The following is a 23,582-nucleotide window of genomic DNA, read 5'->3' on the forward strand; positions in this document are numbered from 1 at the left end:
GTAACTGACGCATGAAGCGTATAAAGTGGGAATTTTTTAAAACAGGAACAAGAAATGTAAGAACGGTTAGCTCAGGCGGAATACGCGCAGCGCGTCGCGTTATAAGAGAAGTTTCTACAGAACCGAACAACGTGCCACGTGATGAGCACGGCATGGCATATGAGTTTCATGAAATTTTAACGATGCCGACGAGGAAACGCGAGCGTGAACGTTCGCCGTTGCGCACAGGCTAAAAACAGACTGGATATTATGCTCGCTGTTATTGCCCACTTGAAATATGATCTGATTGCAAAATGAGACAGTCTGGCAAATGGCGACGATTTTCGGCCGGTGTAACATCAGCGCGATATTCGAACGCGCGGAGGGTCAGAGCCGTTTTAGACGCGTATCAAAATTATAATTAAAACAGACGCGACGGTGCGAACCAAGTTCGCCCGTGACACTTAAATCGAGTTAATCAGTCGCGACGATCGAACTTAAATCAACGATTCGCGGGATTCGCTCCGCTGCACAAAGACATGCAAATGATAAGGGATCGATAATTACAAAGCAGCAAAAAAAGGGGCCAGGCAACGAGAAGCACCTTTGAAAGAGTCGGGTAACGTGACCCGTTCTCGTCATCTAAATACGCGTGTACTCTTACCTCGAAGGCAATTAAAGCAATGTATAATGAGTATCCCGGTGCTGTTCTTCGCCATTATCCCGGTACCTCATTTCCTCATTGTTTACGTTCAATGGGCTAATTGCTTTTTAAATGATCTCACGAGCAAGGAGGGGACGTCAAAAGCAAATTTTTCCTCGTCACTGTTGTGACTATCCCATATGCATTCACACGTATTTCGCTAATTAATGAGATAGACGAAAATTTTATTGAATAAATATATTATGTCGAAAGAAGGTCACGCAATCTCGTAGGATTTAATCTAACTTTAAACGACGAATTGGGACGAATGGTGCCGCGACGCTGCATAATGCGGAAAAATATGGCAAGAGACGGTACGCCTTTGTCCTATTCTCTAATGAGAGATAAACAAGAGCTCATCTGTGCTTCCACGTTTAATTTTCCGACTCTCGGCAATCAGGAAATTAGCGTTGTCTGAGAGTTGAAAGCGACTCGTCCCGCTTCTTAATACAAGCGCAAATCGCAAATGAGAGAATGCCTCCTTGTCTCGAGAAAGTTCGATGTACAGACGTATACAGGTGCAATTCATACTAACAAGGTAGCTCGTTAATCCCCATCAAATGAGATCATCTGACGGTGCGCGATGCGACTCGAGGAGACGATTCTAAACCTGCCCCGCGTGCAAAGAGGTAATTCTGATTGCGAAAAGAACTTAATCCCACTTTCAATTATATTTTTTCTCACTATATTTTTTTACGTGCTTTGCTAACGAAATCTCTCTCTTTCTCTTTCTGTTAATTTCCTCTTTTGCTCCGCCTGTCTTCGTTTATCTTCTCTATTAGAGAGCATTTCGTTGCACAGTACAGTAAGTACAATACAAGGCCATATCGTTTTCTGCAATTTCATCACACGGTTAGGAGAAAATGTAATTCGTTTGCAAAGATGATACTTCAGATCAATGATATTTCAGATTCGTCTTATCCGTAGAAAAAAAGCTGTACATAAAGTTTGAAAATATCCATACGAGATTAGGATCAGCACGATTAAGAGATTCCTCCAGAATCTTTCTTCTTTGTCATAAAGTACCACGTACAAAATTCACAAAGAATTGTAAGCCTTTGCGGAAATTGTCTCTCGAATTGTTCGCTTCCGTGAGGTCGCGGTCCAACTTCAATCAACACAGGGTACAGTCGGGTATACCTCATCCTTCTCCATCTCTTCTCGCATTAACAATGAAACATCCGGCGTTGGTTTCGTGTAAACACTCGTGCACCAGCACACAACGCCACGCCACCACCTTACGGCATTCAAGCACCGGCGGGCGCCGGTTGAAAAGCTCCCGTGGAAGCGACGAGGGTGCGAATGTGCCGCGGTGGTGATGGTAGCGGAAAGCCCGCTCGCGCCCGGCTCGAGGCTCGAGCCGTCTGTTCTTTATTGCGGCAGTTAAACAAGCTCGCCTGAATATTTGATTGGCAATTCCACGGTCTCACAAAAGATCGCGTCGGGACTGACTAGCCCGGAGAGCACGGGTCCTCTAAGCGGGTATAATCAACCGCATATAATCAAACCTAACCCGCCGCTTCTGTCTCGTCCCTCGACAACCCCCTTCGGGATCAGGAACAAGAGAGAGAGAGAGAGAGAGAGAGAGAGAGAGAGAAGAGAGAAGGCGTGCAAGTCGTCGTTCTCGCCAGCGATATAATCTCGTAGAGCGAACACGCCCGTGATCGGCGGGAAAGCTGGATTAACCTCGGTGATTCTAATGAAATTCGTCCTCGGAGGATTTTCGCAAAACGACGGGCTGTAAAATCTTGTCGGCTACCTCCCGCGGAAAATTGTTCGGCCAGGAAGCGCGGAATTGTCTCTTCCGGGCGTGTTCCTCGCGATCGCGCTGAAAGAACGATTAACTCGCGCGCGCGTACATGCGAAACCGACTGCGCTCGATGAAATTCGCTATCCTATCGTGATCACGGAAAGTCGAGAGTGAAGTGCCGAGTTTAGAAGAGAAGTTACATTGTAGGCGATAAATTTTAAATATGCTAAAATCGAGAGCAAGTTCTCTTATTTTATAAATTTATTGATACATGCACGGAGAAAATTTTCTCTTAAAATTTACCCTGAAATCATGGTAGTTGTGGGACAACATGTTATACCACCAAGAATTTTATGCGAGCTATTCTGATTAATATCTATCATAATAAAAAATATTAATATCTATTACATTAAAATATAAAATATGTTTGATTAATTTTACTAAAATATATCTAGGAAATTTCAATAATTTTTCAAAATTTACCAATCTGCTTGGTAATTTTTATCACATTGTTTGTAAAATGTCTTTTGTATATTTTAAAAATTCCTTGGTGTTTTTGCCAAGTTGGCCCAAGTTTGTAGTGAATTTAAGAGTAAAATATAACAAAAAATTCTCTCCGTGTGGGTACCTAATAAACTTTATTTAAATAACAAATTTAAACCGTAATTAATTATTATATCAAAATTTATATGTAATATTAATAATAAACCAATGCGTGACTTGTTCGCTTTTCTTCTTTCACTGAACAGCGGTGAACTTTCCTAAAAGAATTCAAACCGAGGCATAATTACAGGAGCTACTTTTCCCAGCATTTGAAGAACTTTGACAAATTAAACTTCCTGAGGAAACAAATGAATAGCGAAACCTTAGTCTTCGGTTAATGTCAAGTAGACTTTAGTTTAACATTAAGTTAAGCAGAACTAAAAAGTCCTGTTTAACTAAAGTTAATTGAGAACTAAGTTACCGAGTTCTTTAATGTGCAGAGTTTCGAACTTGCGAAACACAGGATGGCGTCCAACCAAATTTTCGTCGCGGCAAAACTGTCTCTACGTTGCTCAAAGAATACGCTCGTAGTAGCTGACGTCTTACACTCTATGCAAGTATAGCATGCATAATATTCCTGTAATACCGAAGGATATATCTTATTCCTCGTTTCAAAAGTATAACTTATTTAACGATAAAACACGTAACATTTCGTGTAAAACGTTTAGGCACGCGTCGTCATATTTTACGGAATCTCGTTTCGCAAATAGCCAACTGAATAAATACAATATCACTGTCGGGAAGCTTAAGAACGAGAAAAACTGCAAAGTAGCATCAAATTAAATATGTCGCGGGATGGGAACGATGAGATCTAACGCTAATAAACCGCGAAGAACGGAATACAAAATGAGAGAGCGTACGAAAATCGGCGGGCGAACCGTCGAGCGGACTGAAAGAGGAAACGGGTGATCGTCGCGTCGGGGAGAGAAACGTATCCCTGGCAGGATAAACAGAGTCGTCTTATCCTGGCGACATGGAAGAGCGGCTCTCCACTTCGCCGTAATGCCTCGGTAATATCCTCGTGCCGTTCGAACTCTACGGAGGAAAACGCTAAGACGGATAAAGGCAAAGTTGGCGGAACTCGAGACACTTGTCGAGCGGTATCAATCGCCGCCGACAAGACAGGATGACGAGCGACGTGGAGGATAAAACCGTTTTTCTATTTCGAGAATCCTATTTTCAAGAGAAGAGACGAAATAGGATGGAGCTAAGATCAAACCTCGCCTCAGAGAAAAGATCATTTTTCGAGGTTTGGTAAACATCAATGGGATTTATAGGAACATTCTCTCTCTCTCTCTCTCTCTCTCTCTCTCTTCTGTAATAGAACTTGCACATAAGATACAATTAACTATAGAGATAACATATGTTAACTATAAACATCTTATTTATTTACTGCCTGAAGGAGATAGCATTTTTAACTTTCCTATTGGAGAACACAATATTCGTGTTGCAGAACTTTTGTGGAGAATATACATATATCTGAGATATATTCAGAGACAACCGTACTATTCTAAATCATGATGCACGCTATCAAACTTTCTTCATTTCTCTCCGAACACGTTTGTCCGTTCCTATAACAGAGCGTTCTCCTTCGATCTCTATTCTCGATACAAAGTACGAATATGTTTTCGTATATCTGCTCTTTTAAGATTACAAGTAATGATTGTTGTTTTTTTGTATCTTCAAAATAGTAAGTAAAATTGAATAATGCTGAATTGTATTTCTATAAATGGAATAAGAATTCTCACCATACCGTTTAAGAATCCATAATTTTTAGAGAGAGAGAGAGAGAGAGAGAGAGAGAGAGAGAGAGAGAGAGAAGCATATAAAAGGCTAATTTAAAGCCTTTTACACGACAGGAAACGATAACTTCGATCGCTCGTGCTAATTTACTCGCGTACCGACGTCGATTGCTTAATTGAACCCGAGAAGACGAGCTCGTTTCGAAGCCGATTAGAACCGCCGTCGCCTCTGCGAGGAACTTACAAGTACGGGCCGTATTTGCCGCCCGGTGTCGCGTCGCTATCTATACCTTTCAGGAAAGTCTCCGTGGGGAAGAAAGAGGAATATGCCATTTAAGTCTTTCAAGCTTTTCAAATGAGAAAATTAGATCTCCGCTCTACGTCCTTCTGTCGCGAAATGTCTTACAATCTGCCATCAATTATATCTAATCTCTCCCGATAAGTGAAGCGGATGTAGATAATCGTTATTGATAAAGTTTACAATGAGAATCGATATACTTATGTAAAAGTTACATGTATAAAAATAAAAATCGCAGATAAGTGCAATGAATATAAATTTTATAATTCGTATAACACAAATCATCGTCCGTCTCACCAAGTTTCACCATAGAAATTAAGCTCTGAGTCGCAACTGACCGATCGATGCGCATGTATAATAGTATGCATCAAGAGATCCCATGCTCCTAGCGAGAAAGCAATATCTATCAACTCTAAATTAGTCTATCGAGATATATTGACGGTCGAAGCGCATGAATGACGTAAAAGAAAACGCTTTACCGAAACTCGTGCGGCGTGTCATTACAGCCTGACAGGCTCGTGTTTGATTGTAAGAGAACCAAAGGCGATAATCCAGGCGGCTGAACGCGGTTACCGGTCTCTAAGTAACGTCAGAGATTGGATACGGCTTGATGAAGGAAAACCCGTAATCCACAGCGCTTGACGCCATATAGCCCGAGGCAGGATACACGCCGGGCAACTTGCCGTATTATGATAGACTTAAAATTCGAAACAGCAGTTCCTACGGCATGAGTTAAACTGCGCCTCTATCTATCATCTGCCACCTGCACGCGAAAATACGACTGTTTAAGAGAATACGCTTTTACACGAAATCACATACATCATGCTTTTACTTTCTCTAGATGGATTCTTTTTAGAACAAATGAGTCACACTGACTCATTTGTTCTAAAACTGAATATTCGGTTACGATTATTTATATTTCATGTGCGAAGAAAACAGCTATAGCGTTCCGGAGCACTGTTTGACAGATTGGCAGCTTCGGCATTTTACATGCATCTCGGTAAAAATATATTTGCATTTTAATCTCGATGTGTTAACTGATTACAACGAAATACACGTGTTTCAATTATGACATAAACAAATTATTAATCACACAGTTATTATTTTTCGATATTGCATAATTGTATAAGCTGTCAAAGCAATGCTTTGAGAATTGCGTACAATTATAATGCACGAGCAATGTTTGATGTTTGATTGAGTTTGACGCTTATGTTTGAAAATACCTATTTAAAATGTCTAAAGTGAATAAAAGCAATAATAACAGCTAGTATGTATAGACATTCGTTATTTCTATAGCATTACGCGTAATTATAGAGATAAAAATAACGCAAATATCTGGCTCATTGGAAGAGATTGAACTATCAGTATCAGATTTGTCTGGGTAATCGCGGATGAAAATCTTGACGTGAAAATCCTCAACCTGTAATATCGCTTTGGGATACGATGAATAGATTATAATCGCTCCGACCCGTCCAAGAAGTATGCATGTGTGAGTACATATAAATGAACAATTTCCATCATGGATCAATCTCGCGTTCGCCGACGTCGTTGAATAATTAACGGATAGCCGGATCGCGTCGCGCCGTCTACCGCAGAAATCTTCGTCGTTTATTCGTTGATTCGCGAGCAGTGACATTTTGCGCGAGAAGTTTTGCCCTGCCGAGCAATTAATCGATGCCGATTATAAATCTGGCCTTCTGAAATTTTAATATCCGGCGAATTCTCTCGTTCCGCCGCACCGCGCCGCGCCGGGGAGGTCCAAATGTAACATCCGAAGTATCGATCGCAACGCGCGGCCCGATACCGACCGAATCGCCGCGGGCTCACAGTTTTCGCACGTGGTCCGCTGTATAATTCCCAATTACGGTCTATTGTTTTTCGAAAACGAATACGCTAAACGTAATCAATAATTACCACTACAATTACGATAATGACAATGTCCGTGATATACGATAAGGGTATAAATTTAACAAACGATCAGATCTGCCGTGCGTGGCAATAAGTATTAAAGCGTAATAAATGCACGCAAATGTTCATATTGTAAACGTACACTACAATGAAATTAAACTGTGTTTAATCACGGCAGAAAAACGAGATAGTTATATATATTTTGATAGAATGCACTGGATCTAATTTCCAAACCTAACTTTGGATGTTGGTCCGTTGTCGAGGCTGAGTAATGGGCAAACAAACGCGCAAATGTCACGTTGCCCCTAGAGTTGGCCCTCTGTAGAGCTGATTGCGATTATCTGAACGAAGGGAAGGAAAATACGACGTGCGTTTAACCGTACGATCCCTCTTCACTCTGCCAGGGGCGAAGGGGGTCCAATCGAATACACGAGTTGGCGAGCGGCCGACGTAGCCACGTTTCGTCAAGAGCGACTCGAGTTTTACGTGACTTTAATTTTCGTCGAATTTCATCGAGGTAGAAAATTGAAACGCGAAACCCCGACGACGAAGCGATTCGAGTGCTCGGGATAGCGACCGTCTCACTTCGATCATTTCCCTCCGCTCTTTCTCCGTTGCTACTTTGTCAATCCAAAAGTATAAATTGCGAAAGTTCCACTTCGGCACCGCAGTTACGTAGTTAGTGTGCAGTTCGCGCTGGTTGTCGATGAATAGAGAGATTGCCGATCTAATGGCGGAGTAAGAGATTAGCAGAGACAGAGACAGAGAGAGAGAGAACTGTCATGTGCTTTTCAAATGAGTTTGACGAATTAAATGTAACCCTAACTACTAGATATTACTAGATATTACATTAATAAGATATCGCTAAAGTTAAAGAATTATTAGAGTAATAAGTAATTCAGTTGCGCTTTCCTAAATAAAAATATTAATTTAACTAAGCGCGTACTCCACAGTATTCTGTTATTAAAATTCCACTCCGTTTTCGTTTACTTAAATTAAAAGAACCCGTCTGAGAACATTGTGCTATTTCCACTTCACGCAATGTATCGTTGCCAATGTAATTAGCCGTCGAACGCGTCGCATACGAGAATACGAGGGTGAATGCAACCACGTATTTCGCGTATCGCGCAACTTCGTTACGATTCAATTGCCGTTCGAACGTGGGAAACGAGAGGACGCGCGCGGAGAACGGGGACGAAGGAAAAGCGGCGGTTTCCTTCTCGCGGAAGGAAAACGGCGCGGGCGGCGACTGCCCAAGATTTATCTCGGCGCGCCGCCGCCGCCGCGCGCCGTTCTCCTCGGCGACAGTCGCGGCAGGCCATAGGGCGAGGATATAAAACATCCCGGGATTCCTGGTGCATATCGAGCGGAAAATTACAAATAGTTCGCGGCCGATGCCGCGACTTCACGCAGGCCGCGTCCGGTGGCGGAAATATAACGGAATGTCGCGTAAAAGCGTCCGGAAGAAACGAAAAACACTCGTCATAAACCTGCGTGTCAGTGACATGACTGTGAGACAGGGGATACATGTCGATGCCGAACACGTGTCCGCGGTTTCGTTTCTCTTTTCGGCAAACACCGATGCCGGATGTGTATCGGACGACTTGTTTGCTATCACGTTACTTTAATCGAAAATATTTGCAACGACAGTGCGTTCCACGCGCGATATAAAATTCAGAAAGCCGATGGACGAATCCGGTAGAGCTAAAATATCCGATGGATAACTTTATCGATGGCCACGAGAGTAGAGGGGCTTTCTCTCTTGTTTCCGTACACCGCGAAAATGACGCGCTCGCTTGCAAAGAAACCGGCTTTGAACGAAACTTTTCGCGAAATAATACTTGCTGTTGAGCAAAGGAAAACTCGCGCGGCAGGAACTTCAATATATTGTACTAAACACATACCGCAGCCTTTCCTTCGCACCCAAAGTTTCATCTTTACAGCCGCAATTTTGTACGCTCGTCGTCGAGCGCGTTGCATAAATATATAACATGGCAATAATGCAACGTTAAGTCGTAATCTTCGATCGAGCGCAGCAATATATGCTCGAAACTCGATCGCTGGCAGAGACGATTATACAGCAAAGAGGATGAAAAGCAGACATAAATTAGTATTTAATACTAAATTTCTTGATAATTGAAACATAAATAAATTCTGCAAAATACAGCGTACATTTAAATTTGAGTAAATAATATCTCATTAAAATATTGTAGTCGGTAAGAATTCAATTTTTAATGATTTGTATCTCTAAATTATTAAATTAAATCCCAATATTTTACTTTACAACTCGTTAAAAATATTTAATTTTTACAGCATATAAATTATAAAACCACATATTTCATCATGCTCGTGCTTAAAGGATTGAAAGCAATTAAGGAGTATTGAATCGAGAAGAGTCTGTTATTAAAATTACAGAATTCTTTAAAAACTTTATGGGAACTGACTTATTAAAGCTTTCTAATAATTCCATTGCTACGCTCTTGCTCTTTTTCATATTTTTAATTCACTCTATTCAGATTCGAGTATTGAAACTGTCAACGCAAGTATAATCCCTATAGAAAAATATATTCATCCGTCGTGAGGCTTTACTAGTTCAAGTTGCGCAATCTTTTTCCAGAAAATCTCAGAAAATTCCGGATTTTTTTCTTATGGGCAAACTTCTGATTCTCACCGTGAAACAAGAGCGAACGCTTGTGAACGTGCATGTTTAAGAGACGTAAGCTCGCATCGACTACGCGGAAACGAACGTGACGACTGGCAGCCGTTCGCGGGACGAGCGTATCGTAATGAGTTTCGACGGGACTCGCGCGTGTTTTTGGGCCGCAACTCGCGCAGTATTTCAATAAACCGGTAGCACACACGCGTGTACGGATGGGGAGCGACGGAGGCTATGTACATGTTCGAAGATGGGAACCGCAGCATTCCACGAGCCTTCGATGTCGGTGCTTCTCATGCTTCCGGAACAGGAAGAGAGTGGAACGGGGGTTACGGGGGACGGGAAAAGTTGCACGAGAGCCAGCGCGTGCTTTCAATAAAGTTTTACGGTTCTTCTCTCGCGGCAAGCTCGTGTACGGTTCGTCGGGAATGTCTAACGGCTGCCGCGGAATCGCATGCTGGTTTACACACCAAGCTAACTTTCCCGCCTACCGCGCTGCAATCTTTCTACCCTTTCCTCGCCCTTCCATCGGGAGCATCATCGCGCTGCTCTTATTTCACTCCTTTCCCTCCGCGAATTCTTCATCCCGTCTGTTTTCCTTTGCACTACCCCCTCTGCGCCCGGATCTAAGTTTAGAGATGTATAGTTACATGGTTATTGGTTTCCGCCGTAAGGCACGCGCCTCGAGGCCCTCTTTACGCGCGTTTCGAATAAATTTTCAGGGATGTTTCCCACCGGAGACGAACATATAAATTCCCGTAAAATGTCTCATAATTTAGAATACTCATATAACATTCCATACATTTACGGGAAATCATAATTAATTTTATTTGTATGTGTTTAGCGACATGAAAAATGTGAACGGTCGTATGGACGTGTTAGCTGTAGAAAAGAAAAGATAATAAGGGTAAGAAAGGTAGAGGAAGCGTATCCTGCGGGATTAAAGCAAAGCTCCGCGAAATTGCTCGAAAGCCACGGAGTTTCAATAAACCCAGATGCCATCGCTATAAGGCCGTCCCGTGATGAATATCGATTTTAATTTAAAACAAATCCAGTCTCTTTCGCACGATGTTTAACACTAGAGCTAGAGCTTTGTAAGTGACGACAATCGAAATGGACGAAGGTGGCGGAAAGATAAGTTGTGCATTTTAGAAGGACGCGAGTGCACCGAATATCTGTGCGATGAACTAATAGATATTTTTAATAAGCAAGGAAAAGCTCATTATTCGTGGCAGACGGAAAAATAATCGAGATAATGCAATATGTATAATACGTAAGTAAAAATTGTTTCAAGCACGCAGATATTTATGCGACGTACGCCGCCTCTTTCCGTATTCCGGCAATTTGAGCGTCGAAGCTTGCTAAAAACGGCGGGAGCCGCGCCGCATTTGCACGTTGATTGGCTTTGTGCAGCCATCAGCCAAACATAATGCAAATCCTACACCGTATAGCCAGGCTCGAGCTGCAAAACCGGCTCGCAAGGGCCTGTGAAAACGATTTGAATAAAGGTCTCGTATGAATAGTGAAACGAGTACGGACAAGAGGATGCCGTTAAAGATATTCCCATGAATCCGCGGAAATGGAGACCGATTATGAACACGCTGCATTGTAAAAATTCTTTTCAAGTAGATATTATCCGATATTAATATTTTAATTCTTTGTATAAATGAGATTAATGACACAAATTATCAGTTTGATTGTCAGAGACTTAAAATAATTCGACAATTTGCAACGCTAATATTACGCGTAATTAAAAAGTCATTCTTTTAAATATAATTATTACTCCAGATTGTATCTGCGTGACTTATGTAATTTATCGAATCATCACTCGTAAAATTATTCCTGTCAGGATTTTTAAAATAATTAAACGTGACATATTTGTCGCTTCGTAAACAATAGAATTATGCATTCTAATACCAGAGAATTGTCGAGTTAAAGTACAATGCGATGCATTGCCAGAACCAATGTGTTCGCTACTTTGAGGTCAATCCCCGTACAGTTTCTGTTCTTGAACTTAGTTTTCAGTGTGTCCGTTGTTATAGCTACTAATTATTCTTGGAACGTCCACGCCAGAAAGCAGTAACTACAGACGGAACTAGTTCGAAACCAGTCCTGTGAAGTTACGTTAAGTCCCCTCTATGGTACGACCAACATGCTCGACATAAATCTACTGGCTATCGCCTTCAGGACGCGGCCGCTTAATTGAATATACAAGCGAAATTGCAAAAAAAAATTAATCATAAAATGTATTGCGATACATTAATTAGTATTTCCATGAAGAGACGTACGCAACTTTAAGTTATTTATAAAAAAATCTGTATAAAAGAATATGTAATATAAACTTGAAATCGATCGGGAAATAGTTTTGCTTGTTGGCGTAAAAAGTTTCGCGCTCGAAAAGTTTTAATGAAGATCAAGCTGAACGCGAATGATGCGCAACGCTTAATAAACTGCTGTCGGCTATACGGCAAAAATTCGATAGATGAGAAAATATTTTATCATAACGTTGACTGATTTAAGTTAGCCATATTTTGACTCCGAGAAATAGTTGACGCAATTCGAGCAAGTTGGATTTACGCATATTATAATTGAGCGACACGTGCACACGTCCGACGAAACAGCGCCGTTCGTCAACCACGTATCGTATAATTACTTCGATACAAACTGCTGGGAGCTACTTTCTGAAACCGCGACGCGAAAGCTACGGGAAAGCCGCTTTCGAACGATCGGCTTTGTCATTACGGACGAAAACTTAGCGCGAGTTATTACTCGGAAAGTTACGTTATTGTACCGGTTGCATTCGCGAGCTTCGCATCCGGGCCGTAAATGTTGCACACAAAGGGAGGTTTCCTCGTAATGCACGATGCAAACGATATTATGCACATTGCATCTATTATAGCCGCGAGTATATGCAGTTCACGTCCGCGCCAAAACACATAGCTATTCAATGAACACGACTAATCACATTTATCCGCGTAGAATATTCAAAAAGTTATGACAAGCATAAAACTAGCACAAATCTAATCTTGTCCGAGGAATATTGATGTACTTCTCCAAATTTTTTTAGATATACCGAATTATACTTGTTATTTGTTATATATATTACTTGTTGCGATAATACCTATTATGCGTAATAACATAGTAAAATTATGTATGCGGAAATTCGCAAAGTTTATTTGCAGAATGAAGTATCAGGAACGAGAGCTACAAAATTGCTCTTATATACCGTTCGTCCTGATAAGCTATCGTAACTGCACTTGTAAACGGAAGAATGAAATGGAATTCCACGTGATTGCAATTTACGTTCGGTGCTCGTGCAGGCAACAGTTAGACGATAAAAGGAGAAGTAAAACGTCGCGGAAATAAAAAGAACCTGGAATATGCAACGCCGAAGTTATATCGGTCGTTTGACTTTTCGAGTTTGGCATCCAGAAAAAAAAAGAATGCCTCGCGCGTACCACAAAGGCAAAGATAAATGGAGATTAAAGTTATAAAGATTAAGATCATAGGGATTAAAATCTCCCACGCAAATCTGTCTGCTTAATGGAATTCCATTGTGCAAACTCCTACGAAACAAAGGATGGTACGCGACTTTAAGGAAGTTTAAACCGTATTAATTCGTCACTCGGCGGAGTAAGCAAAAGAGAACTTCGAAATTGCTGCATTTAATAAGCAGCACTTGAACCCAGCCGGCGAGTTCCACGTTAATCTTTTGATCTTGACGAAGGCAGCAAAACTTCTTCTCGAGATAATTCTAGACGCCTCGAAATACCGTTGCACAAGAAAAGGAAATTACAATATTATGTATCGATGCGCCCTATATATACTCGCCAATATCGATAATCAAAGACAACTGTGATAAACAAAACGAATACTAGATTAATTAATGCGCTAGATTAAGTTATGCGCTTGTTCCATTCGTGTGTCATTCACCTAAGATGTTCTATTTCGCAGCTACGTATAGAAAATAATGTGGATTCTCTGTAAAGCTCATAATGAATAGATAAAATATTTAGCAATAAGCGTGTATAGAGGATCAGATTAAAATATGTTCGAAGCAAATTCAAACACATCTCCAACGCAAAAAATTTTAGATATTATGATCTGATGTAGAATATACATTGAATAAATGTCGTACGGAAAATATTTAAGAAAAGTTTACGATACATGCAGTACAATTATTTCCTCTTTCTAAAGATGTAAAATTGCTGATTCGTAATTATTAAAATTTAATTGCATACCTACATTTAAACGTGGTACAATTATTTTTTAAGATATGAAAAACGGTAATCTAAAATTACTTTTTGTAGCATGAAGATGTTGATTAGTATTGCAATACTTGCCGCCTTACGTAGCAACATGCAATAGTCCGCAAACACGTTACGCGCGCATTACGTCGAAATTAGCTTGAAATAGCTCCTTAGGGGAAAGAACCCCCGCCGAGGAAAAGGATCGTTCACTTACCAGAAAAAAAAGGAAAGTTGTTACTGGACATTAAGCTAATTTATTACACTACTTACTCAACACATACCCTTATAAAACATAGTATTACCAACACGTACCCTTATAAAACATAGTATTACTAACGGATATCGACGTGATCTTTATTTTTATCTATACACTGCTTTCCAAATATATTAAAAAATGAACACAAAATATCAAAAATAAAATTTCGATAAAGATGAGTTATGACAGTTCCAACAATTAAAGTTCTTAATTTATAGCCAACTTTTCAGGGAGAATAAATATATTGCCATAAAATCCAGAGACGACGGAAGAAAAAATTAATAAATATTCCAAATTTCGGGGAAAAATGCTGGAATTATCAAGCATCTCCGTCGAATTTGCTCGATTATTAATCCGTATACACGAATAAATCCACAACTTCGCCAGCAATGAAATAACGGGGAGACTAATTTTTTAGTTAACGATTTATCTCGCTTGCGCTGTATTCCCTTACGCGTTCGCTATGAAAAACAGCCGACTATGATGGGGCATTACGTCGGGTTATTTAATCGCTTAAGATCCACGCGCACTTCTTTAACGAGCTATTATTAAATTGATGTTAACATGGCTCAACTGCGCCAGCATCACCGCGCGTGACGATAGAGTTGTTTCAGAGGTATATGAGAGAGACCAAGAGGATGGTTGGACCGTAAGAATCAGGAAGAAGGAAGAGAGAGAGAGGGTTAGATGTTCCGGAGGACAGTGCAACGGTTGGCGAGGCAAACGGTAGCTTCATCGATCTCGTTAAAGCTTGCTTCCCTTTACTTTAGGCATTTTCTTTTCTTCAGTTCGCCCAGATCTCTTTCTCTCCTTTTCTCTCTTCCTCTCCCTCTTCCGCTTGTCTCTCTTCCTCGCCCACGTACGAGGCCCATCTCCTCTCCACAACCCTCTTTCCACTACTATCGCTCGGCTGACTCCTGACGCCTTTCCGCCCCATCCACCGCCTTTGCCAACCTCGAGACCGACCGGCCGTCCGACCAACCAGCCAACCAACCAACCAACCAAGCAACCAACCGCCCCAGACTCAACCGTCGACTTCGCAGCCAGATTACACCCGCGGGGGAAATTTTACCTCCCCCATCTGCCTCTGTGCTGCTCCGTTTAAGTGCCGCAGACGAGATCTTCCGCGAGATCCTATCCGGGCGCACGTCCGAACTAATGCGTATGCCATTGTACGCTTGTTACACGGCTATACAAGACCCATTCGTAGACGAGGATGAGCGTAAAGTGGCCATCTGCCGTCTAGCGAAGAACGACGGATGGATAAGTAAAATGTAAACACGAGATATACGGCAACAAAGTCATTAACTACCTGCATGAATGTAATTAAAATAAATATTTCAGAAACGCTCTGAGGAAACGTAACATAAAGTTACCTCACTAGTCCCACAAAATCTTACAATCTAAATTTTTCATCTACGAAAATATGCCAGGCTTAATTCCTTAAGCATATTTTCATTACGGCTCCTAATTGCGCAAAGAATTTGATAAAAAAATGTTTCTTATAAAAATTTCATTACATTAGAAATAATTTGAAAGTTACAAAAAATATTTTTATGTTCTTTTTTAAATAATATATATGCATGATTTATATGTAAATTAAACAATTTTTTAATACCACACAAATTTTAATAAATAAAGTCCATAACGGTGGCATAACAGTTATTTCTCCATTTTAAAAAGTAAGAAAAATGGGTTAATTTTTATCTAAATTTGTCGCCGTTTTATTTCATTAATCAAATATTTATTTTTCATCGATAACTGTCGTGAAACGACGCATAGTGTGCTATATCCACCGCGAATAAGGAAATTGGTTTCCTTTGTTGTATTCTCGAACTCCGGTCCGAAAGCGATTAGCAGTTACTCGAAGTTAAACACTGGGATCGGCGAAAGTTACTTTCCAACGTAAGCGAAGTAAAGTCAATACTCATGACAATGGCGAGAGCATTTCATCGATTTCCCCCGTTTGATGCAGATAATAAAGCGGAAGAGGATACGGTATGTATAAGGATGGGCGAATGAGGAGAAGAGAAAGAGAAAGTCTAAGAGAAGGTCTAAGTGAAGAGAAAGAAGGGAATCCTAATAGACTCGTAAAACAACGGGACGCCCTGCGCGAAATAAAGTTTCGGGCCGCGACATGGCGAACGGCTGTAAAAAAACGTGGCGTGAATATTCAGGGATGTCGAGGAATTTTCGACTTTACGGCAGTCTATTAATCTTTCTGCGCCATTCAACGTCCACGATGACGTCCGCCCGTCCGCCCGTTCGCCGTTGGCGTGACGTCAATGACACGGACGATGTGTATCGTGCTAACGGGGGTTGCCACGAGGATTCGCGACGCGATATCCCCATCGCGAGGGGGGAAATAGAGATCGCGACCGGGAATGAAAAGCGATATATTTGCCTCTGAACGAGAGGACTCAGTCCTTCCGTCATCGATACTTTTTTTCCGCTTGACTTCGCCCGTGCGAGCCAACCCTTGTCAGTATTTTCACATTTTGTCGACATACCGGATGCCGCCGCGGCCGGAAAAAAAGTACCAATTTTTATATAAAAGCTCTATAGGCTGGATTGCGCTGACAGCCGGAATTAACCGAGCCTGGCTTAGTCCCGCGTTTTCCCGATGCGTCTTTCTGCGAATTATAGTTCTACCTGCGATGTAAACGCGGGGATATGAAATTGATTAGTGCTGATCGACGTTGCAATCACGCCTTTATGTCCGCGTGTATAATTCAATAAGCAGACCTCACAGCAAGCTAAGTGATTGCCTATTATAAAGCGTAGGGCAGCGATAAGCTAGGTCGACGACAGTTTAACCCAGTCAGACTACGAGCTGATAACCAGAATAGTCATCTCGAAATCGTCGAATCGCCGCGTCGCGTCGAGCGGAGAAGGAAATATAGGGTATATCGTAACGTTTCGTGATGGCTGAAATTTTTTTACGTTCTCCTCGTATCGTAAAGTTTCGCGAACTTCCTGGAGGAAAGGCTTTCCGTCGGACGCTACGGAAGCTCCACTCCGAGGGATTTGAACGTCATCCTCGAATCTCCAGGCGAACTTTGATTGTACCTTGGTGCCAGTCTATGAGCTTTAGTCGACTTTCAAAAGAATGTTTTCTCCAAGTATAAAAATATATTTCACCGAGAACCGAGTACAGGGAGGGACGCATTATCGGGCTTAATGTTCTGTTAATTCTCTTTATATTCTCGCGGTTTATAACTTATCGTTCTTTCTTACGCTCTATTAGTTCCTCACACGTCATTTTATATTTACGACAAAATAGATGAGCTCAGGATGTGAGCACGAAAGATATCAACTTTTTATTTTACAAAAAATATTTTGTATATAAATATCTTTGTGATTCTTAAATGCGTTGATCGTTTCTCCTGGATATAATATCAAGATAATTTTTTACGTATAAGAATTTGTACTTATGATAAAATAGTTTTAGTGATGCAGATTTTATTTGGCATCATCTTTCGGTACCCTTAGAATTTGCACTTTGAAGCCACATTTGTAGTGATAATGATAAATCAAACGTTACGAGATCCGTAAAAATACCTCAGGAGTGCCCAAACACGTAAATAACGGTAAGCCCCATGCATTATAACGCGACCGCCGGAAAGATATTCCTCTTAAAAGCGGATAATCGCGCGCCGGGCGCGTACTCGGGGATGGAAAACTGCCATCGTGGAGTCTGATCGCGGCCACGAGAGCATCCTCATGGTCCCCTGGGGGTTGAAGACGATATATCACATCGTAATTACTCGGGATGCCGAAGATAGGTTGAAATATAACACGAAGGTGAAGCAAGCGCCGTTTCCTCGCGGATATACTCGCCGGCGGAATACATAACGGGCGCCTTTATCACCCGATATTCCGGCTCGCGACGATAATACGCACGTATAACGGACGAAATGCTGCAATAACGAAACGCCATAATCAGCCGGCGGCGTCGCGTACCCCGAGCAAGGCCGGAAATAAGTGACGCGTAGTATCGGGCTCTCCCTCTGCCCCGCCATTTGTTTAACGCTTTTCCGCCGAGTGTAAAAGTGGATAGTTAAACCTGGATTATCCGACTTTCCTTTAATTGCTCTGTCGCGCCGTGGTTAAGCTCGTATCCACTCACGCCTGACTTTAATCCCCGCTGTTTTTAATTAGCTCGACCTCGCGCCAATGAAACTGCGAAGGATTGCTTGAACGTAAAGAATGACTCACGAAAGTGCGGCCCGGCTTTTGAAATCTTATTTCGAAAACACAACCTACAATCACTAATTAGAAAAAAACATTGAAATAATCATTTATATCCCTATTTCTCTTGGTGTGTATCTATGGAATTTTTTTTTTTTAACAATTGGCCGAAAGTTCTGAATGGCATGTTGCTTAGGTCCAAGTACGATCGCATTCATCTTCGCTCCGCGCGAAATGCATCGCGTCTAGACGAGATATACGGGGAAATAAATGGCGTACGCGGCGGCTCGTATAGAGAGAGGGACGGACAATACGGACGAGAAAAGTTTTATTCGCTCGTTATCCACGGTTGTCCGAGAATAACCGGTAGCCTCCTTCGCACCGGTCCGGCTAAGTTCAGTCGAGAGAATGCACTGTGACGAGAAGAGAAAAGATCTTAGTTATAGGCGCGGTAAGTTTCGAAGTTTCGGGTGCTTTTCCTACCGCGTGGCATCTCTTTCCCTTTGCGCTCTTGCCTCCAAACATCCTTCCTACCCTTTCGCCTCCTTTTGTCCGCGCTATCCGCCCTTGTTTCCGATCTCTCCTTCTTCTCGCTTCCATGTCGCGTGCACGACGAACTTTTGTTTGCGGGAGCAACGGCCGAACGAGCTCGGAATTAACTCGCATCCGAAAGTTTCGCGTTGTGGCGTATACTAACGGTTCTACGTCGCGATCTCACCATTCTCTGCCAGCGAATTGTATCTCAAAATGAAGGGAACGTATCAAAGTATACCTATGTCGAAAAATATTACTATATATCTATATTAGTATAGAAATATATAAATCAAGCACCCTTTGATTTGTCATGCATAGAACAACTTTTTTAACAACTTTCTTTTCAACTTTGGATTCAGATAATTTAATCTTCTTACGGAAATCTCTTCTCTCTATGTTAGATTTTTATGTGGTTATCGAGACGCGCAGAAGGTGTTAATAAGGAAGAGAATAATAAGATTATTCCATTTACGCAATCTGACAGATTATTTCCCAGATTTAATTTTCAAGACGAGCGGGAATCACAGTCGAGTAAATCGCTCGTGATTCCGCTATTGTAATACCATCGTAAATCTTATACTCGTTGCGACTCTAACGTTTATCCGAGTTTCCAAGTTTTCTAGTTGCGCGCGCGGATGCGCGCGCGCGCTACGAAAAGAAGAAGAAGAAGCCATTATTTACTGCGTCTTCTTTAAGGAGAACTTATCTGGCTGGTAGATTACATAACAGCGGGCGTTCCTCGCGAAGTTTACACCTGTTGCAAGTTCTACGGTGAAAAATGGTAGCGCCACAGGCCGTACGCGAGACCTCCGCAAAAACGATGACGCCTTCGTCGTCGTCGTCGTCGACGACGACGACGACGTCAACGTTATCTACGGCGGCATGTAATTCCGTTGTGCACGGAACGACAGTTACCAAAGATTCGTCCCTCTTTTTGCCGATCGACGTAAACTGCCGCGCCATGCCTTGGCCTGCCCGACGGACGCAGATCCGATTGATTTACGGTTAAAGTTCCACGATATATCCGTTATATAGTTACACGACGCTTCCACGAGATGAGTTTCTCGATCGAATTAAGCTCCCATCTTTGCGATATAGACATTACCAACTTCCTGCCGGTCTTTATAGCTGATTTCCGGCGAACGCCGGAGATCGTAGACTTGTTCGCGTAGAGGGAACGATATTCGATTTGAGAAGGGTCTGATGTACGTCAGTGTGCAAGGAAAATATTTCAGTCATGAAACTTTAAGATCGATTCGGAAGTTATCGAGAAGTATTGCTCAAAAGAACCGACTGGAATGCAATTAATGTTTGCGCAAAGGAAAAAGAGACTTATATTTTCAACGTTAATTAATAATTTAAGTGCACAAGTTCCTCCCTGATTGCATTTCAGACGACATACAAATATATTTTCAGTAATATGATTCTTCTCGTCACGTTGTGTAAAATAGGCTGTATTATTGTCTTATTACGTTATTAAATGCATCAGCAATGTATCCTGTGCTTTTATAACCGTTAAAACTTATCAATGATACTGTAGAAATATCGTTTCAAATAAACCGTAACCGTATCGGTCGTATTCAGAACAAAAATATATGGACCTATTGCTTTCGTTATCATGCTGCACAAATAACAATCGTATTTTTCAACGAGCACTCGAATGTCCCTCAAGCTGACAAAAAACAAAAGACCTTATATGTTCGTTATCGGCTGTTATCCTGACTGCCGTTAAGGGTCATTTGAAATAAAATATGGCGAGATTATACATTGAGATATGAAAAATCGCTGGAGGGATTTGCATAAAGTGCAGAAAGAAATGTAGTCTCTACTTTTCATATGCACCACTTCTTTCTATTTAATTGTAAAAACTAGTAAATATTTTGCTCATTAACATAAATTTATATTATATATGTATTTATGTATATTGTATATGCATATCAAAAATAATTATATCAATATAAGAAATATTTTTATAAATTAAAACATTTATAGATAAAAAATTTTCTCGAAAAATTGGAGTTCTTGAAAAATATATTAATAATCTTCTAATATTTGAACTAAAATAGCGTACATTTTTATGCAAAAACTTAAAAATGCTGAAAGAAAAATGCAACGTACTCACAAATTTTACAATTTTTATAAAAATAATATGAAAATCAACAGAGACATGTGATTCATGTTATACGAACATGTTATTTTACGGCTTTGCTTGTACTTATTTTGAGAGTGTATGAGAGACGATTTATAATTTATACGTAGCACGACAGAATACTTTCTTTTAAGGAGCTCTTCTCGCAGAAAAATTCATAATAGGACGTGATAGATAAGAAATCAGAGCTTTTATGCTCGAGAAAGGCGCGGTGTTTGAAAAATATTTATTTGCGGGCTACAGCAGCGTTATCGGAATAGCGTGCTCCTTTACCTTTCAAAAGTCGACGAGCTTTTTATGACGAATACAAACATGCATACGTAGCGCATACATGGAACAGTAAGCTTCAAGCTGGTTCTTCCATCAAATCCCTTTATATTTTAAAAAGAGTTTGCCATATACTTAAAACGCGCGATTCTCCAACGACTTTTCGAAATATATTGACAAGTTTCTCAACAAAATTCATCAGATAACTCTAATAAATTTTAAATTATAAAGAGGGTTATTAAAAAAAAATTGTAACAAAATTTATTATTGTATTACTGTAAGATTTCTAATTATGTGTTAAATTTAATTATAAGATATTTCTCTGCAAGTTTCACAGAGATATCCCATTTTATAATATAAAAGAATTCTGCAGACAAAATAACATTTATTTTTAAAAAGAAGAAAGACATAACTCTTCTGTGTGAGAGTTATATATCAAATTTATATGGAGAGGTTTCAGGTTTATATAAAATTGTTTTTGTTTTTAAAAGGTTTCAAAAGAACAGTAAAATTGGAGCGAGTGAAAAGAAATTGAAAATATAAATCTCTTTTTCCTTCTCTTTTTGCCCCGTAATAGTAGTATTACGAGACTATTATTGTAGATAGCTCGTCGCGATCGAGGCGGATTATAGTCACCGGCCTCGCAAAGATATGAAAAACATATTACAATCCGCCGACGGGGGTATCGCAGACAACCAACGGGAGAGGCATCCGACGTTCCGTTTCCGCGGAAACGAGTATTCCACGCATCGAATATGGAACCGATGGCGAACATCAAAGGCAAATACGACCGTGGATATCCGCCGCCGTGGATCGAGGCCGCCTCCGTCGCGACGGAAATCGCAAAGATGACGCAACCGGATAAGGAAAAGTATTATGCAAGATATACGGCATAACGGGACATATCCGCTCTATGGATTTCGTATGTGACAGCAGACAGAAATACGCGCTCCGAAAACACCACCGTTTCCCGACGCGACGTCGCCACGTGGAAGGTGAAGCCGCGCATCCGCGACTTCTTCGAAAATACGTAAAATTAAAATATCAATTCAAAATAGCATTTCCTCGTCATATAAGGGATCAGGAGCTGCATTTAAAATTTTCACGCGCTATTACATTTTGTATAACATTCGTCTCTTTCGCTGAGAAAACAATAATTAAGATTACAGGAGACATAGATCCACATTTTGGCCGTATATTTAACGTTAATTTTTTATCTAAAAAGTCCGCGTTATATTTACTATATACGTAATATATTTATGACTGCCGGCTATAAGTTTTAACAAAAATAACTCTACATTTTTAATATTCAATTCTCAGCTCTCTCTCTCTCTCTCTCTCTCTCTCTCTCTCTCTCTCTCTCTCTCTCTCTCTCTCTCTCTCTCTCTCTCTCTCTCTCTCTCTCTCTCTCTCTCTCTCTCTCTCTCTCTTTTGCAAAGTTAATATTTAGTTTTCTGCTACATCTTTCGTACCACGATATTGTTTGCTGAATTATATGTATATCCTTCAGCCTTGCAAAACGAAGATAAAAATTGTTATCTCTACATAAATAATAATTTTATTATTAGTCCAAAGTATAAAGTGCATCTTCCATTCTCTTTTGAGTTTCGATGCACTCGTCTACATATGTGTATATTCGTGCAAGGCAACGTACACAACGTCTTCGGTAATCAAGTTTCTTTGGTACGAGAGAACCAGTAGGAATCGGACTCCGCGAACACACCGGGGACATTTCCCCGGAGGCTGGATTCAATTTCGCCGACTGAGACGCAGAATTTTGCAATGTCGGCACTAAGCTGCCTGTAAACTAGCATACGATCGAAACTTGTGCAATAAGTCCTTTGACTATCTGCCACGTACGTAAAGTATGGGGGAACTAGAAAGTAACGGGGAAATCGGAAACAGATTCAAACAGCAAACAGATAGATGGAAACAGATGTTCCTCTGACTTTTGTAATGCCAGGATACGTCGATCTCGATGCGGGAGGAAAAAACTCGATCTATACTACTTCCCGCTATTAACTAAATGTTATTCTTAAAATAAAAAAATAACTCACCGGCCGATGCGCAACAGCGGAGTTGTAAGTCGTAACCCCGCGTCGATCTGTAACAGAAAAATATTTTTAGATTAAAGCAACGAGTCTAAGATAATCGATACTAGAAATAATTAATTATCGCGCCCTTTAAATTTTGAAAAATTATTTTAACAGATATCTGATTTTACGACCGTGCGAGTAAGAGAGAAACGCGACACTCGCGACGTAATATCTCTTCTCGCATATGCCGGAGATCGAACTCCGAAATTGCGAAATTGCGAAATTGCGCCGGAGTTAAACTTCGAAGTAACGAGTTGATC

General features: G+C 40.8%; 2 protein-coding genes across 5 annotated transcripts in view; one reads left to right on the forward strand and one right to left on the reverse strand.

The window, feature by feature from the left end:
* LOC139772732 (uncharacterized) overlaps positions 1-23,582 on the reverse strand; it is a 178,345-nt gene that overhangs the window by 65,114 nt on the left and 89,649 nt on the right. For all 3 annotated transcript variants that reach the window (XM_071706625.1, XM_071706624.1, XM_071706623.1), the window contains one exon: positions 23,284-23,330. In XM_071706625.1, coding sequence (XP_071562726.1) covers positions 23,284-23,330 — 47 coding nt within the window. The remainder of the gene's footprint in view (positions 1-23,283; positions 23,331-23,582) is intronic.
* LOC139772728 (LHFPL tetraspan subfamily member 6 protein) overlaps positions 1-23,582 on the forward strand; it is a 94,812-nt gene that overhangs the window by 34,511 nt on the left and 36,719 nt on the right. The gene's annotated exons all lie outside the window — the stretch shown is intronic.

This window comes from Temnothorax nylanderi, unplaced genomic scaffold (assembly GCF_030848795.1).
Source record: "Temnothorax nylanderi isolate EJ_2023f unplaced genomic scaffold, tnyl_v1.0 TNYL_tig0053_pilon, whole genome shotgun sequence".
In the NCBI taxonomy this organism is placed as follows: Eukaryota; Metazoa; Arthropoda; class Insecta; order Hymenoptera; family Formicidae; genus Temnothorax; species Temnothorax nylanderi.